The sequence below is a fragment of the Anoplopoma fimbria genome, chromosome 6, assembly GCF_027596085.1.
Source record: "Anoplopoma fimbria isolate UVic2021 breed Golden Eagle Sablefish chromosome 6, Afim_UVic_2022, whole genome shotgun sequence".
Lineage (NCBI taxonomy): Eukaryota > Metazoa > Chordata > Actinopteri > Perciformes > Anoplopomatidae > Anoplopoma > Anoplopoma fimbria.
In genome coordinates, this window is record NC_072454.1 from 5,427,010 (window position 1) to 5,446,754 (window position 19,745).

The window sequence follows — 19,745 nt, forward strand, 5'->3', positions numbered from 1 at the left end:
TGCACTTGATAACAATAAACATAGGCAATTTTTTTATCGTTATCATAAAATGACCTCTGGGTAGAGCAGACTTTCACTTTCTGTCTACACAGACACATTTTATTCCTTCCTCTGTATTGGGACTAAAGTGACTGTTGATATGTTTAAAAGGCTTCGGATTCTGTTCAACATAAAGCTCCTTGTAGCTTGGGAAAAACTGCTTTCTTGCAAAGTGCTTCAATACCCATCTGCTTCGCTCGCTTTCCTCTGTCAGGTACTCGTCGTGTTGAAGGCTTTGCTTCCTGTCTGGAGGAACAGAGCCTTCTCACACCTGCTCCAGTTACATACAGCACATGCACCGACAGCGGCCTCCATAAAAAGCTGCAGGGGAGAATGAAAATATAAAGAGAGAAAGGTCTGGGAGACTAACTGTATGAGAGGTGGACTTATGTGGAAGATGAGATGGAGGGAGAGAAGATTGGCTTCATGCTGACGGTGCACAACGCACCAGGCCTGGATTCATTCAAGGAGGAAGTGCTGCTGTCCTTTCAGTGATTTCTACAGCCGCGTGGTGGTCGGCTGCAGCGAATGGGGGGTATCGCATGTCGTACGTCTATAGCAGCAACATGAGCTCAGACTGTGGAAAGTCCGGATGTCTCATTTAGGGGAACAATTGATCCAACAGTAAGTGTTGGATGGAAACCAGGCAGCTCTAACCACATCAGACCTTTTTTTTTAAAGGTGCCATATGTCAAGAGTTTGTCTGAATAATTCATTATATTACTGTGAAAGACATGCCAATGCTAAAAGAAAGAACATACTGGTGTCACAATATAAAAACAGTTTGATTTCAACAGTATGCTAGAAATGGTCCATCTGCAGACATTTCGTCATGTTGCTGCTTTGCTGTGTTGGTTTTCTGCTTTCTACATTAAGATAGTGTAGTTTGAGGGCAAAGCAGAATTCCTTACAAAACCATCTTCCAGCAGTGAAACAGTGAAATTACAAATGACAACAGAAAGCAAGAAACATTATCTTTAAAAGAAAAACAAAACAAGATCTTTAGCCATTCACTGATTAATTGTAATGTCTAGAAAATGTCAAAAAACTGCTAATCAAAATTCCCCAGAGACCCCAAAATGTTCAAGTAACACATATTTTAAAAAACCCCAGAAGATCTTAAGCTTAAACCAGTCATTTTTTTTGTAAACAATTAATTTACTGATTTTCTGCTTATCAAAAATGAATTAGTCAACAAATTATTTCAACAACAAAACTGGTATAATATTATTTAAAATGTGGTCCAGCAAAACCTGCTTTCTCATTTGGGGGTAGTATACATTTTTAAACTTAACTCTAGTTCTAGTTCTTTTTCATCTGCCAAATGAAACTGTAATAATGTTATCCCACTCACTGGACTTTCTATGGGAGAACTTGAAATATTATATTATAAATTATAAAAAACATCCAGGTCTTGCACTATACAAGTACAAGTCCATTTACCATCTTAGCTGGGTAGATCTGCAGAACGTTCTAGCGATGACGGGGCAGGAAACATCAAGTCATTTTTGATGATGCATCAGATGCCATCGTATTTTAGTGTGTTTACTCTGATTTTGTTCAAACTGCCAGAGCCTGTTTTACATGGGAGCTGATGGGAAGTCGCCTCGAGGCACACAAGAAGCACCGCTCACTACATCTGGAGTCTTGTTAGACAGCTGCGGAAAACAGCTTAACTTGTAAAAGGATCACAAATGGCGTGGACTGTTTTTGTCAGCCTACAATGACGAAGATGTGTGATTTCATGGACCGGAGACAGCTGACAGTTTACAACAACAGCGACAACCAAATGAAAAAGGAGGAATCCCCATTAGGAGAGCTGATAGTTGTTACACTTAATCATGAAAAGGAACATTAGCTGTGGAAAGTGTGTGACAGTTGGACATAAATACTATCTGCTGATAGAGGTAGCTAGTGCAGCTGGTCATTATGCATCTGCCTTTTTTACAAATTATCAGCACAAAGTATGATTGAGGCAGCACTTTTTTTCCCCAATGACAAACATAACACTGGGCGCCACCTTAAGCCAAGTTCACACTCCATGACTGACAAAGTCGACAGATTGCTGCTGTGCACACTACACAACTTGATTTCCTCCTAGTTTCCACACAACATGACTGACTGGTGAGGTCTCAAAACTCTGCTTTGTCAAGAAAACACACAAGAGAAGTGACACAGCAAATGGTATAATATCATAATGCCTATTTATGTTGTCATTGGTAGACATGTCCACAAATAACGCCTGTTTCCACAATTCCATCTATCTATTTACTCATAGATGCAACTACAGCTGTGGTCCGTGTTGTAAATGCAACACGTAAGCGCACACACAGTTAAAGGCGAAACCTCAAATGTGCAACAGCATGTGCACAGAGGCTTAAGGTGCTTTTAGCCAATATGCCAATGCAATTTCTAGCTAGAGTTGCCATAACTGTGTAACTTATGGAATTCATCATTACCCAAAATTGTCAGAATCTGCTTGAAATAAAAGAAAAAATAATTTACTGCTAATTTAAAACAAATTAACAATTATTGAACCAAAAATAGAGATGGAATGACACATTGTATATGTTGTATACTTGTGTGTATTTGTGTGAATCATACCAGACTGTCCTGGTGGAGGTATTCCAGATGGGACTCTGGGAAGATACAGCAGCACCGTCAGAACACCCGCTCTGCTCCCCCAACATGGCTCCATGGCTACGGGCTTTGGCACTGCCTGCACACACAAACACACACATAGGGATGAACAAACAGGTACACAACGAGTACACGTACTCATTGGCCGAAGGATGTAGCAGATAACCGGCTGCCACCTCCCCCAGGATCAAAGCCCCCAGCCGGGGGAAGCAGGAAGGCTTGCAGCCTGAGGAGCTCATGTAGACAGGTAAGTGTTCAAAGGCACAGGTTTACACATCAGCCATCACATTCACTCTAAGCAAGCAGGTTTTTATATCCATTGTCTAAATCCCATCCAAAGAAGACACTTGACAAGTGATCCAGTGAGAACTGTACTGAGCCGAATAGTACATGAATGCTTTTTCTCTTGTTTTTGTAAATTACATTTTTTTTTTTTTTAAATTGTGCAGACTTACCAAACCCCCCAAAGAATATTTACTTTTTAATTAATGTAAACTTGAACTATTTTTGAAGGGATATTAAGTTTCCAAAAGTTGATCTTTTTGAAATAGGATAGTATAAAGTACAAAACTGGAACAGTATGAAACCACCCAATATTTTCATAATGAAATGCTAAACCATGTTTAAGAGTAAAAAAATAACCATCCCTATACTGTTATACTGTATATACTGTGTCTTACTGTCTGCATAATGATATTTAATGGCTGGGATAGTGTTTCCTTACATCTGGATACATAACAAGGAGGGGAGTCATTGAGCTATTGATCGGGTTTGACCCTTCAGCCACTCTGTACCACAGAGGTCACAGAGATAGACCCTGTGGTCTGTGGGGAAGTGAGACATATGCGCACACACACACACACACACACACACACACACACACACACACACACACACACACACACACACACACACACACACACACACACACACACACACACACACACACACACACACACACACACACACACACAGTACGTATATATAACAGCTCAGAATCATCACTATCTTTTCTTTCCTCAATACATATGACTTTGTTTCACACACATGTCCTGTTGTTTACAGACGGGAGGACTGACCACCATGTGAATACAAAATATCCAAATATAATGTGTGGTTATAATAATTGAATGTATTATTACGTGGTGTCCAGCTGCACATCGCATTGATTAACCCTGTGTCCGAGAAATCACATTTAGGCTACATAGTACAGAAAAATGTTAGCACATATGTTTTGAAGGAAATGTAATTGGTGGCTGGATTCTTGGTGATGTATTTCCCAGTCCAGGAAGTGCTACTCTACACCAGAGGTCCTAAGGAAGTGATCACAGTTGATGGTCGCTGTACAAAAAGCAGGGATTTGACACCGGAGACTGGGGGTTTGCATCCTGCGTCCCACATGCTGTTAGATTTAGGCTACTAACGCACTTAGTTAAGGGAAGTAGAAGACCCTGGTTTTCATAAAGAAAGGCTTAATGTAGATTTGGCATCTGTATTTTTATCTTTTTGTTTTTAAACAAACACAGAATATTCTGGTTTAAATGGGCAGCTCAGAGCTCAACTCTGTCAAAAAGCATAAATATAACGATTCACTGTTGGGGGAAAAGTACCATCTGTGCTCTATAATTGTTAATAAAGGTTTAAAAGAACAAACTGGCAGTCCATATAAATTATTACTAAGGGGGACCTCCAGTTAAAAAATCCTCTGTGTGACTGAACTTAACTGTCAAACTTTTATAAACTGGATAAAATCATTGACTACAGATATGTGTATGTTGCGGTATGTTAGGCACCCAGCATGCATGTAGGCTTTACAGAGTAATTAAAGGAAACGTCAACACAGAAGGCAGCTGTCAAAGTTGTTATCAGCTTAACACAACTTGGACCACCTTGGTACAAACACTCACACACACACACACACACACACACACACACACACACACACACACACACACACACACACACACACACACAGCATCCCCATCCCCTCCAGTGCTAATAGGTTTAAGTGCTGGAGCGTACAGCATAATTAGAGGCAAGAAGCTCCCTTGTTTGTTTAGTGTTTTCAGAGTGTCAGGAAATGATGAATTCCCTACTAACTAAACACAACACACACACACACACACACACACACACACACACACACACACACACACACACACACACACACACACACACACACACACACACTAACACACACACACATGCAACTGACTCTCTAAGAACTTATTAGCAAGCAACTTTTCTCCTGATTGCGTTAAAACACAAACAAAGCAATGAGTCGTTGTTTTGATTTGGGTTTTGTCGGTTAGAAAATGAAGAGGATTATATAGGGAAGAGAAAACTAATGTAAATAAACAGCAGGTGTTCAGAATCACGAGCATGTTACCTTGTCATTATGAAAGACACTCACACACTTCACATTTTGACTGGTTCCTTTGATCTACAGTGCACACAAACCACAATAAAATGAGCGCACACACACTCCAACACTCCCAATCAGGTTTACAAGACACTATTTCCTCCAGGAAATGACCAGTTATTTGTGTTAACGGTCATTAAAATTCACACTCATGTAAACAGTAGAGATACCTGAAGAGCACTGAGTCCAGTAACGGTCACATGAGCACACGGCTGTGAGTATCTGGTGTTAGAAGCAGCTGCTTAAGTATCGAAACAACAAGATTTAGTAAGTTTCAAAAAAAGCATTTCTGTGAAGTTTGTTAGAGAGAAAAAAAAAGTAGTTTATTTCTATTATACTTGAATATAGGTACAAAGTGTTTTGAGAACAAAAAAGTAAACTTCAAGGTGTTAAGGTGGATATACGATGCATTAAAATGTTATCTGAAATTAAATTAGGAAGACCCAAGCTACTGGGAGGAAAAATGAAATACACGAACAAACTAAGAAAAACAAAAAATATATATATAGTTAAGTAAAGGTGAAAACCATAACATAAGATGAAACCCTAAGAACAAATTAAAAAAAACTTTGGTTTTCTCTCCTCACTATATTGACATGTGTGTATTCCCAAGGATTTAAGGTGGCGGCTATGCTGGCAGAGCAGGTCGTTCGTTCACTCATCGTTAGATTGGCAGTTTGATCCCTGTCTACAGTCTACATGTCCAGGTGCCTTTAGACAAGGTGCTGAACCCCAAATTGCTCCTGACGGCTGTGGCATCATCGGTGCACGAGTGTGTGTGAATAAGCATTTAGATAATCCTGATGGGCGGGTGGCACCTTGTATAGCAGCCTCTGCCATCCGTGTACGATTGTGTGTGTGTGAATGGGTGAATGTTGTCCTATAGTGTACAGCGCTTGAGTGGTCAGAAGATTAAAAAAAGGTGCTGAATAAATTCATACCATTACCATTACCATACAACTAGTATCTTGCATGCATGGTGTACCTAATAAACCATTTAAAGCATTCTGATTCTTTAAACCCCTCTTGCTTACATCATCCTAAGACCTCCGGGTCCTCTCTGTTATTTGTGCAGTGACACGTTTCCTCTGATAACACTTCTGGTGTCTGCGGTGATGTTGCACTAGTGGCCACAGTCAGAACTCCACGGGACGACTTCAGTACGGCGACACACTATTTCCACTTGGTGAATTAACGGCACTCGTCATTAGTTACAGCGAATATGTTTTGCACGAACACACCGTGGTTGAAGGACTGATGTATGTGTGTACACTTCCATTAGCAGGTAGACCCCCCCCCCCCCCCCCACGCCCCAACGGACCATTTGATCTCAATGGTTAATAACGGGCTGCTTAGCAAAATGACAAATCTAACAGCAGAGACATTTAAGTGTGTGTGTTCTTGAATCTTCATATGCTGTGTTTGTGCCAGCGTAGACTTGTGTGAGTAAGTCTGTGTGTGTGTGAGTGTGCAGTGAGAGAGCAGGAGAGAGAGAGAGAGAGAGAGAGAGAGAGAGAGAGAGAGAGAGAGAGAGAGAGAGAATGATGAAGCAGAGCCAGCGTGATGTTACGTCTGTAAGAGCTTTCTCTGGCTTCTCTCCCAACCCAATCACAATAAGTGAGAGAGAGAGAGAGAGAGAGGGAGAGAGAGAGGGAGAAGGAGAGAAAGAGCAGAAGTGACAATTAAGGGGGACGGATAAGAGAGAGGTAGGAAAAAGAACAGGGAAGGAAAAAGGAGCAGCGAGAGGCAGGTAGGTGGCGTCCAGGTGGTCATTTCATTTAAGTCAATAGTAGAATCCTGCTGAGCTGTCTGTCCACTATAAAAGCTTTCTCAGCTGACAGGCACTAAGTAGAGCCGAAGAGAACAGTGGTTCTGACCTCACAGAGGGGGAGGGAGGGAGGGGAGGGAGAGAGAGAGAGAGCAGGGTCTCTCTCATTTTATTTATACTTTAAATACCAAGTGCCACTTAAGCCCAGACAACAGCTTTTGCTGACTGTGAGCAATGTTGAAATTGGCTACTTGGCAATACCGAGCGATATCAGTCCTTCATTCTATGAGGAATTATTGGAAAGAATCCAGAGGGATATTTGTTTTTAGTGGCTTGGGCCCATTATTGGTGAATGCCAGTTTTTTTTTTTCTTCTTCATAATGATTTTTTTTAATGATGTCTGAGTTACAGTGAATACATGCATATTTCTTGTCTGCTCAGTGTCCTCTATGACCTGTGGGCCTGCATCCTGTTCAAAACAATAACTACTCCATGTGTCTCTATGATTTATATGTTGCAATTTTTGGTAACAGTTTTTATGACGCCTGTGTCTATAGTGCACTATAAACATACTTAGAATGTGTTTTTATTTCCTTATAGCACTGTAGTAGTATTATAGTTATGAGCACTTATACATATTCATAATACGTTGTAACAATAATCATAACACATTATGAAGCACTTGACAATGACTTACTGGACAAAATAAAATATCATAATTCTTCAGAATTGCTGGTCACTCACAGATACTTCTTTTTGCAAGGATCATTGTGTATTATAATTCCAGTTGTTGTAACACATGATAATCTTTTTGTAATGCATCATAACCACTGTCATAATGCATTATAATGCGATCCTTCGTTTATCTCAGTTTTGTTTGAAGAAACGTGAGAAAAAAGAATTAAATATATTCAAGAACACACGCAAACGTAAACATTTTACTTTACTTAAAGCAAACAATGACCACTTAGAGTAACTTATTATGACTTTAAAATGCATTATAAAATGATTATTATGTTTTATAAATATGTGAATTAAAAAAAAAATATGAATTATTATAAAAATGTACCTCATAAGTATTAATAAAATGAATGAAAGCAAAAATGACCTATTGTGTAGACTTATTAACGAAAACAAAAGCCTCAAAGGAGTTACCTATCTTGCATGAATGGTGCACTGTGTCATACTGCAGGTTGGCTGCTGACCTCCTGTGTGGATCAGCTGATTGCCATCAGCTAGCGAGCAACATCCAATCACACTGGTACAGATGAACGGGGCGACCTTTGTAACGGACGGCTCTTACTACTACTCTCATGTCAACACACCTGCTGCTGCAGCTCCCACCGCCGGCCTCCTGCATACCAGTTACGTCATCAGTCATTAAGATTATCCTCGATGAGAAGTCGTTTTTTTCCCCCCAGTATACGGATTTACAACGCAGTTCTTGACATGTGCATCTTGATTAATCACACTTTCCCGTGAGAACCGAGGTGAGTCGGACTCGGCTATGTCAACCTGATGACCACGGCTTACGTCACGGCAGCATTGTCACACAATGTGCTTATCTGTGTGCGTAAGTAGAGTAAAGTTTAAGTTCATTATTGTGTTGGTTCTTTATCCTCGTGGCCATGTTTGCGTCAACATGCTCTTATCGCACGGCAGAAAAGAACGAGCTTCTGTCACGTCAACGTATCATGACGCAAGTGGTGGTGGTGGAGGCTAGAAAGTTGTTTTTTTTTTACAGTAAAACAACCAGAAAACTAAGACAAGGTCACTTTAACACTACTTTTGAGTCAATTTCTTTTGTCTGTTTTCTTTTTTCTCTCATTTATCAAAAATAACAAACAGAGAAAAAGAGAATTTAATAATTTCTGGAGAAAAACAAGGACATTCAACAAAGTGTTAGTCCCTTCTTTTATCTCCCCTCCTCACTGCTGCCTTCTCCCTCCACATCTCATCTCCTTTTGTCTCTCCTACTGCTTCAGGAGCATGATGTATAAATTGGTTGAGGCCAGAGAAAATTGAGTCAAAGGTTTATCTTCCTCTGAATAGCTGCTTCTATTGTGTTCTCGGACAGCTTTCAACTGAATTTCTGTTCCGGATGTAGCGGCGCAAAATCACAGTTGTGGTAAAGTGCAAATTCCTAAAAACCAACCACCCAAATAAGCATGTCATTTACTGGTGGGCAGCAAACAAAGGCATGCAAATACAATCTAATCTGAGAGACAGAAAATGGCAAAGGGATTGTTATAACATAAAGATTTAAATTATAACATGAATTTAAGCAGCCTGACGCTCACGTATCATAGAGGACAATTACACCATAATATAGAATTTGTTAATTAATACAAAGTTCTCACAAAAGTTAAAAATTAAAAGTCACATGTGTAAGTAAGCAGGTAATCTTAATTTAAGACATCCACTTATGTTTCCCCTTGTAGCAGCCATTGGCACCATCACCACCTTTAACTAGAAGTTATTTTTTAGTTTTTGGGTGACTGGGCTCTGTCATACGTCCAGAGAGTTATGAGTTAAAGTATATCTCTACTTGAGTACTTCTTTCCTTCTCCTCTCAATTGAGAATTATTGAAGCTCTCCCTCCTGGAAGTTATGAACAAGCACTAATGTATTTACATCCATCATCTTTATTATGGAGTCCCATATGGAGAGCGACACTTCTCGAATCAATTCAAAAGGATAAGGGAACATTATATCTTTCAACAGGCTGAATGCTCCATGATAAGTAGCGCTAATGTTGAGACTCGCATACTGGCGACGTCGGCGTTATGCTTTCAACCACAGAGGAAGAGAAAAGACAGCAAAGGCTCTGAGGAGCAGGGCTAGTTTTCCTTTTTTCTCTTTTTTGATATTGGTTATTCCAAAGAATTAAGACAGAAGTAATGAGAAAAACACGGGGAAATGAAGAGTATAAAAATGCATTTCAATAGATGATGCAGATATTTGACAGGGTTGATATTTGGATAGGCAGTTCATATAGGTCGTTATTTTAAATATTTGCTATGTCAGAACTTATTCGACATCCCGTTTTGTACATCGACACTTTTTTGACAAAGGCCAAAACAACCTCAAGTGAGCGTAAAAACTTTATTGAATTTTGCCATTTCCCTCACAGCTTTTCTCATGCAATATTTCAAATTAAGCTTAAAAATATGTGAATGGATACACGGCTAGTGTGCAGAACCCATCTCCGTCCTCTCCTTTCCAAATCCCTTTCCTGTCCTCCCTCCAGATCGCCTCCTCGGTTCCTCTCTCCCCTCGTTGTCCCTTACAATCTTCACTGTCAGACCTCTCCGTCTTGCCCATTACTTCCATCACTCTCGCTCTCTATCTCTTCCTCCTAATGGCCTTCTCTCTCTGTCGCTCTATCTATCTGTCTCTCCATTTCTGTCTGTCTCATTTTCTCCACCTCTTTTTGTCTGTCGTGAACACTCATCCTCTCGAAACTGACATTATCAACACATGGCTGGACAAACACTCAATAACTTTTTTTGGGGGGGGATATCTAGGTGACATAATAACATTGCTTTAACAGAATTCAGTGTGAAGCAGGAACTAGATGTTGAAATATATTCATGAAAATGTTGAAACAGGGGTTTTGGGTTATCTAGATGCATAAGAAAAATTGAGAACAAATTGGAATGGGTAACAGCTCATACATACAAAAACAATGTCCTTTATTTACTGCTGGACTCAGGTAGGAGTTAAATAAAGCTTTACCCAAATGCTTCTTAACAAACTGTAAAAAAAAAAATAAAAGCACTAGAACTCGTATATCAGGTGCATCTCTTGAAACGATGCTCGTACTATCTCTGTTCATATCGACTAAAGCCTCAGGCACAATCTGAATATCTGAAGGATCTTTGTCATGCTGATTATCTGGATGTTACACTTTAAACACTTCTCCGTTCAGAGCAAAGAAACTGTGTGTAGAGAGGCAACGATAAGTAGGTCTGGGGTTTGAAAGAATGGTATCGAATCCCAAACATCAAATCAAAATTTGAATCCTCTTACTTATTCCCTTATTGAATCTACAGGTGTATGTCATTTAGTAATAAAAGTACCTGAAAATAAATATTAAATTAAGATTTAATAACTTAAAAAATACAAAAGGTTTTGACTGGATATGGTATAACTTTTATTCAAATCAGGTTTTTTACTTTACGTACCTAATTTAAGGCAAAATATAAGATTTTGTGTCTTTAAAAAGACAGTATTCATTAGTAGTCTGTAGCGCATTATTGATATGCTTAATTCATCAGCAAAGCAAGGTTTGACAAATGTTAAAGACATTTAAAAACAAACATCTGAAGGTAACCAAAGTCCTGAATTATCACTCGTTCCTTCTCTCTCATCCTCCCTGGTGGCATTTCAAGTGACTTTAAACTGACACAGAGGTCTCGGTGCTGGATTGAGAGGCTTTGAACGCGCTGTAACCCCGACCGGCCTCCCTGTCCAACACATCTCTGACTGGTCTGACACACACACACACACACACACACACACACACACACACACACACACACACACACACACACACACACACACACACACAAACACAAACACTGCTTCGCTCTGTGACCCCTGAGGTGTGGAGAGTTCCCCCCCTGTCGTGCCCTCCTTAGCGGATTAGACCGGCCATGCATGTCCACCCCCGCAGGGCGGAAAATTGTCACGTCCAATCCTCTCCACATCCAAAACCCCTTTTTTTCCCATTTCCTCCTCTCTCTCTGTCTGTGTGTCTCTGTCGCTGTCCTCCCCAGGGAGTCTGCTGGATTGAGAGGAAATGTTGCTGATCAGGGAGCGAGACAGAGTGTGTGTGTGTGTGTGTGTGTGTTTGTCTGTGTGTGTGTTTGTGTGTGTGTGTGTGTGTGTGTGTATGTGTGTGTGGAGTGCATTTGTCGTGCTTTTCCATCTGATATTCCACTTTAGCTGTGGAGATGTTTTAGCAACCCTATTTCTTTTTAATTTAAGGATTTGTTGCTAGTGTTTCTCTAAATGTAAGCATGCATTTATGCATACATCCATAACAGAATTTATTTTATACATCTATTTAAATGCGTGTGCATCTTTTGGTTTTTCTTGCCTCCTTTTGTTCTAGTCGGTCTGTTAAAATGCATTTTTCTTTTTTGTTGAAAAAAAAAAAAATTACATGAAAGATAATGTTTTGGGTCACATCCAACACTTTTTTGGTGGCGCCTGAAAGGTGGATTAGTGTTGTTAAATGGCACCTCAGAGGAAGCAATTAGTCTGCTCACACCATCAGTCTTATTTTGTTCTGCTGCTAGGTTCAAGGCGCAGTGGATGCAGAGAGCACAGCTCACAGCCCTTATGTCAGAGAGATCATTTGTGTTGTGGATAAACTGAGGGAAAAATGGTACACACGTATTTATGAAATGAAGATGTCTAAATGGTGGTTGGTAGCACTACTAGTACTACTCAAGGTAGTCCAGTTAAGGCTGTTCTCACTGTAACACTGTAATTCACATATCACTAACGCAATCAATTCATATAATAGTATAAAGAGTGAGAACTTCTACATAAGGAGCAGGTCAGGGTGGATGGGTGGGTCCAATAACACTGGAATTTCACCCAGGAAACTGCTGTATTTAACGTTAATTTGTCATGTCACTTCAATACATAAGTAACACCACTCCTGTAGGAGAATGCACATAAAACTAGGAACAACTTTTTGTTCGATATAACATATGGACTGTTGTATGAGGACACGTTGTCCAGTTACATTCAGACTGTCTCTGTAAGAAAACATCTGGTAGCTGATCATTTTATAAATAATCCTGTACTTGTGCTGACAGGTGATCGGCAGATTCTAAACTCCTCTGATTGCAATTGTAAAAAAAAAAAATACAGTCTGTTAAGTGCTGTGTGTAAAAACATCATAATGTAAATAAACCTTTAACAACGCCAGGAAAAAAAAAAGAAAGATCTTTGTTTCTTTGCTGTTATTCTGCATGATAAAAGTTCGGTCACATGACAACCTTCTTTGTGTTGTTTACTTTCCTCAGATTGTGCCTTTCAGCAGAAAGTAATTACATTGGATATATATGGTTACGTTGGAGTGACATTTATGTATAATGAAGTGGTGATGAGAGTATACATCCACATCCACATCACCATGGAGGACCAAAGTGTTGGATCGCTTTCACCTTTTCTTCCTCTCTCAAAGAGACAGCACACTTCGAAATACCATTTTCACTTCTATTCTTTCGAGCATTACTTTATATCATTACATTACATTACAGTCATTTAGCAGACTTACAATCAGTAGTATATTACATATCATTCACCCATTCGCACACTGATGACAGGCTACCATGCAAGGTGCCACCATCAGACTCTAACTAACATTCATGCATCCAGTCCACACCGATGGCAAGCCTTCAGGAGCAACTTGGGGTTAAGTGTCTTGCCCAAGGACACATCGACTGCCGAAGCCGGGTATCGAACCACCGACCCTCTGATTGGAGAACTACCTTGCTCTCCACTATGCCACAGCCGCCCTATCGACCAGTTTTCTTCGTTAAAGCTGCAAATCTGTCAACCCATCAATTTATAACACTGCATGCCCGTCATAACCTCTGACCTTTAGAACTACAGAGCGAGCATGTGCAGCTGTGCCGTTCCTTCCTTGTGGCATTTAAGAGGAGGCTGTATTCTTATAATAAATACAAAGTTAAAAAAAAAAGTGCAGTTTGCCATGTATATCTGGATTCAGCTCACAGCCTGAGGAGAGGGAGGCAGAGGGAGCAGGAGGACATGTTTGCGGTATTTCTAAGAAAAAAAGAAAATCCCTTCCAGCTTTGAGAGCGAGAGGAGATTTTCCGGCACAAAGTGGCATCTTTATCCTGATAATCAGAGAGATCCAACAGGAGATATGGTGTGCCTCGTCCCTTCTCTTCGCCTCCAATTTCTCCTCTCCTCCCCATGAAAGCCGTGCTTCATGTCTCATAACAGTTTGTTGTCACCTGCAGCTGGTGAACAAGAAAAACAAAAAGGCCCTGCAGAGCGGACATGCTGTTGTCTCCGTGACAGCCTCCTGCAGGCTGTCTACCAGCATTATCCTCACAACTCTACACTTTCACATTTAAAAATGTACGAACATGGCGACACGCAGACTGGTTGAGATGAAGAAAAAGAGAGGAGGGGAGTGGACACTGCAAAGGAAAAGGAGTGATGAGAGGAGGGGAGAAAAAGGAGATAAAAGTCAAACGGTAGAGGAGAGGAAATGAGGAGAGGAGCATAGAGAACAGGAGACATTTAGAGGAGATTAGGGAATTAGGAGATGAAATAGTGCTAATGAGAGGAGAGGAGGAAAGAGGACACAATCGGAGAAGAGGAGAATGTGAGGAGGAAGGAGAGGAAACAAGGAGATGAAACAAAGTGAGAGGAAAAACAGGAGAAGAGCAGAGGGAAGGAAACAAGGACATTAAAGGAGAGGCGAGGAAATGAGAAGATAAGATGACAAAGCAGATCACATGAGAGAAAACAAGCAGAGGAGAAGAGAGGTAAGGAGAGGAGAAAATTAGGAGATGAAAGGAGAAGAGATCGGGCGAGATAGGAGGACAAAACATGAGACAAGATTAGACAAGGAGAGAGAAAGAGGAAAGGAGAGAAGGGGATGAAAATAGTGAGATAGGGGGAATCGAAAAGAGGAGACAAGGACATGAACAACACCTTTTCATTCCAACAAGTCACATACTGACGCTGTTCAAAACACTTGGTAGTCCAGCGCATGTGTTTAACGTTTTTTCAAACAAAATCACTTGCTTAGGCAACAAAACTGCTTCGATTTGGGAAAAAACATCACGGTTGATCTTAAAATAACTACATAAACTAAGTAAACAACGTAACATAAGCACGGAAAAAACGTCACAAACTTAACTCATGTGACTTTGAGACATGAACACCGGTTTCCTGGTTGAAAGTCCCGTGTTTGTTTGACCCATTCACCTCCACTCCCCTCGCCCTGTGTGGATATTTTCGACCTTCACACTACGTCATCACAGTCCCGAGCATTTTCTCCGAGCGTCCAATAATGACGCGGATAAGTTGACGTTGTAGTTTAAAGCCGGGTGCGTGTCGCGTACGGAGGCTGAAGGGCTGCTTGTGAGTCGGTATCAGACGCCTCTGTTTTTGAAAACCCGGGAGGAAGAGCAGACAGCAGGCAGGAGAACACAGTCAAAAGGGAAGAAAATATGAGAAATGTGTATCTGCAGAGATGAGAGGAGGAGGAGAAAAGAAGAGAGGGAGGGGAGAACAAAACAGGAGTTTACGGGGGTGGAGGACAGGAGGAGGAGAGATGGAGAGACGGAGGCGAGGGGGAGAAAGGATGACAGGACTGAAATCAGTTGAAGAAATGTGTTTCTTTTAAAAACACTAACACACACACTAACACACACACACACACACACACACACACACACACACACACACACACACACACACACACACACACACACACACACACTGTAAGCTGCACCGCTGGGAGTCGGGGGCTCAGACTTTCACTCTACGTCGGTGGGAACGGAGTCGGCTGCTCGTCAAGCGGGTGGCTTAGCGGCGTTTGAAGGCTCCCAGAGTGGGATCCAGATCGAGTGTCATGTTGAATCAGCCTCTGGCTCCCGGAGCAGGGATGCACCATTACAGCAAATTATTTACAATTTTCATCTATCGGAGTGGTAATCTGTCTATAGATACTGCTGCCTCACACATTCACACACACATTCACTCACACATCGCCTGCCTTCCTGCCGTCCTCTAACTGCTGCTCTTCATCTCTTTTATCCCTCTCTTCCTCTCATTACTCCTGTATGTTTGTTTTTCTCCACAGTATGTCTGTATTTCTTGCCTTTATTGCTTTTTCGTACTTTTTGTCATACAAAGTAGGAGTCATCACTGGTTGCCTAGAATATCGTTTCCTAGGGCTGGACAATAAACCAAATTATTCAAACACACACACACACACACATTGTGAATCTCTCATAGGCCTTCATTTATTCTCATTGAAGTTTTAAATGATAAGAATGTGACTTTAAGCCGGTGGGTCCTTTGGTATAACGGGAGGATTTAAAAGTATATCAGCATGGGGACCGGATCTCTGGTCTGGAATCGTGGAATACTATATCAATATTATCGAGAACTTTTACTTTAAATCAATATGAACTCAGCTTAAAATGCCCTCACTTTTACTACCGATATCTTGGCAGAAGCAGAAACATCATAAATTGGTTTCTCCTCAAAACTTGTGCTATCGTTCTGTTGCTGGCCTTACTTCTCATACTGCATCCACTGTTCATGTAGTTAACTTATCTTACAGACGTGTCACTTTACCTTCTGAGAATGCACACATCAAGACTGTTCTCATATGCTATATGTATGAGGATTAATCAGTGGTATTTTGTAAATATCCCTCAATATCAATTCATATGTACTCTACATAATCATGAACCAGGAAGTATAAACCCTGCAAAAACTGAAAGAGTTCTTCCACCCAGGTGTACGTGTCCCGTGTGAAACCAGAGTTCAACTTTGATTTATTTGTCGCTAGACTTTTGTCACTTTACGCCACTTCAGTAGTTACTTTTACCAAAACCATGATCTTTTGCTAAACCTAACTAAGTTGTTTCCCGTGAAGACAGAAGGTTATAATGTGTCAAAGGAAATTGTTTCAGGACTTTCTTAGAAAAATGCACGGAAAATCAGAAGTTACTTTTTGGTAAGAAATGACAAAAAGCGTTTGATGAGGATACGTTGAAACATATCAGAACTCAGAATATGAGAAATATCCGTCAATCACAAACAACATGGAGTTAAAGTACGCATATGTAACAATGTCCATGAAGACAACGAATTAAGACCGAAATAGCTCCTCCCACTTTGTTACTCCACCATGTTTGTCGTCCTGTTTTCACCCTCTATTTCATCCTCTCTTCATCTTTTCTATCCCTCTCTCCTTCATCATGTCCCCCCCCCGACTTGTTTGTTTGTTGTCTGTCTTTCCCTCTTCTCCTTTCTCCTCCTGTCCTCAGTGTGGGACACCCGGTCACATCCTTGTCTCCACACACCTGCATATTAAGCACATTGCATGAATGTGTGTGTTTGTGTCCGAGTGTAAGAGAGGGGGAGGTGAGTTTTTGTGAGTCGGCAGTTGCGTTAAATTTCCATTTTAATCAGAGAGTCGGTGAGCGAACAATCCTATTAACGCAAGGGAGGACAGAGGGGCCACTTCACAACCTCTCGCTGTCCCTCCCCCGTTCTCCCCCGTTCTCCCTCCATCCCTCTCTCTCTGAGACGACAAATTAATCATCTCTCTAATGCCTGATGAAAGCCAGACTTCTTTTTCCCCCCCTTCTTAATTTGGGAGATGGAGTATAACTTTTATTCACCCCCCTCCTCCTCCTCCTCCTCCTCCTCCTCCTTTACTCTAGACACACACACACCCACAAAGACACACACTTTTTTTCTGTCCTCTCCACTTCTTCGTTCACTATTAGTGTTTGGAAAGATTAATGTGTTTTCTGGCTGCCAAGGATGTGTAGTTGCGTCCACAGGGGAGGATATACACACACTGATATATACCTGGCTGTGCACAGACACACACACACACACACACACACACACACACACACACACACACACACACACACACACACACACACACACACACACACACACACACACACACACACGCTCTTGTACTGTATAAAATGTAAACACACTCACGTCTACACGCTTGTGCACTTGAACCCACATAACAATGCTCCAAAGGCCGTCATCATCCCTGAAAAAAAGCCACGTTTTTCCCTCCATTTTCAGTATTGACGGTTTGCAGAGGAGGAGGAGGAGTGGAGGTATCGATCAAGGACAAAAGAGGAGAGCAGAGAAACACTCTCATCATTAAGAGGGCAGAGAAGAAAAGGCTGTTCACTGAGGAAACGGCCTAATGAGAAAGAATAAGGGTGCCAGGTACCACATTATTGCATTGTTCCACAGTCCTGAACCGCTTCCTACGTGAATGATTTTCGTAACAGCGGAATCATGGGGCATCTTATAATTATTTGTGAATTTCTTTAATCGTCAACTGAATAATCAAGCCTGCTTTTTACACAGTGATTGGCCAGTTGTTAAGAGGTATGAGAGGTTTGAACTTCTATTTCAAGCCCTCTTTTTTTCTACTTCTGTCTGATCGATCCCAGCACTGTTTTCACAATTCATCACGTTGAGCAAAAAGACACGGTTAGTTCTTAAGACGCGCAGTCCGGTCTCACAAAATGGTGCACCATTCTTGCACGTCATTTTACACCATTTTGGTTGGACTGACTTTGTATGAAATCCTTCGAGACATCAGTCAATTTTCTTTTTCTTTGCATGTAAACTTCCGTCTGCGCAGGAAATTCAGTTTGGTCTGCAAGGATAGTTTAGCGTCTGTTACATTATACGCACACAACGCACCTTCACCTATCACCGGCATGCCTACATCTACTCCACACACACACACACACACACACACACACACACACACACACACACACACACACACACACACACACACACACACACACACACACACACACACACACACACACACTGCATTCACTGAGTGTTCAGGACTTAATGGGCGTGCCTGCTTGGTCAGCTGAACCTGAAGCTGGCACTAAACTACATGTTGGACAGAGTGAGAGGGAGAGAGGGAGAGAGGAGGAGGGAGGAAGGGAGGTAGAGGGATGGATGGAACAATAAGGGAGGGGAGATAGGGTGAGAGAAGTGAGAAAAAGGTGAGCTGTATAAAGCTGGATGGATCGTAGACCGAATGAAAAGATGTTCAAATAAAGGTAAAAAAAAGGAAAAGAGAGAGACAACTGACAGCCTGGAGTTACTATTATAAAAGCACATGCTAGAAAATAACTTATTTATAAAACAAGCATTTAGATTTATATTATCTATTTCATTATTTATCTTTCTATCTATATATATATCTATATCTCTATATACATTTCAGATATATGTGTTAGATATATGGGTATATGGGGCCTTGGGTGAAAGCAGTCCAGCATAGGAAAGGAGGAGAGGTAACATCCAGTGTGTACGGTTGTAAATGTCAGGCCTCAAAACTGGGACCCCGTTATAAAATGTTAACTCGTATTTTTACGGCTCTGGTTCCTCCCTGTCTCCCCTGCAGGGGAGGGAGGAGAGGGAAGTAAAAGTACAACAGGTTCTCAGCTCGTTTGACAGCCTTGAATCCTCTCTGTTTAGCAGTGTGGGAGGACCTTTTATATCTGACTCATATCTAATCAGAAGAAATACGTTTTCACCCCCGGTCCTAATGAAGAGTGGAACGGCACCACGTCTGCACACGTGCAGACTCATTTTCTCCACTAAAGTAATCTTCTTCACATCCTAACACTGAGACTAATTAGCTATCAACACAATAATTGTAATAGATTAACCATGAGTGGGGGCAGGAGGTTAGAAAACACATCTTATTCCTCACCCTGACAGTGTCATGTCTATTATATCAGATTATATTATTATTATATATGTATATTATATTATACAGTGTATTGAAGCTATAAGATATTTCAATTGAGAAAAAAACATTCACACAGACGACTCTTCAATAAATGGTAACAATCAAGAAGTGTTGTGCATTATTTCATACATATTTGCTGGGTTCCACCTCCCTGTATTCCTAAAATCTTAATTTGAGCGAATAATATATTCATATATCACTTTTTCTTTACTTTTCTATTGTTCTACTTTTTGTATTTGCTATTTTTTTTATATTTTATGATCATTTGGATGATTTGTAAATGATGATGTAAGTTTGACTAAACTTCT

At 40.9% G+C, this 19,745-nt stretch overlaps 1 protein-coding gene across 1 annotated transcript in view; it reads right to left on the bottom strand.

Annotated features, from left to right (window-relative positions):
• Window positions 1–19,745, bottom strand: part of atrnl1a (attractin-like 1a) — a 237,273-nt gene that overhangs the window by 9,317 nt on the left and 208,211 nt on the right. Inside the window, exon 29 of the mRNA XM_054600058.1 lies at window positions 2,644–2,758. Within this exon, the coding sequence (XP_054456033.1) occupies window positions 2,644–2,758 (115 nt within the window). The remainder of the gene's footprint in view (window positions 1–2,643; window positions 2,759–19,745) is intronic.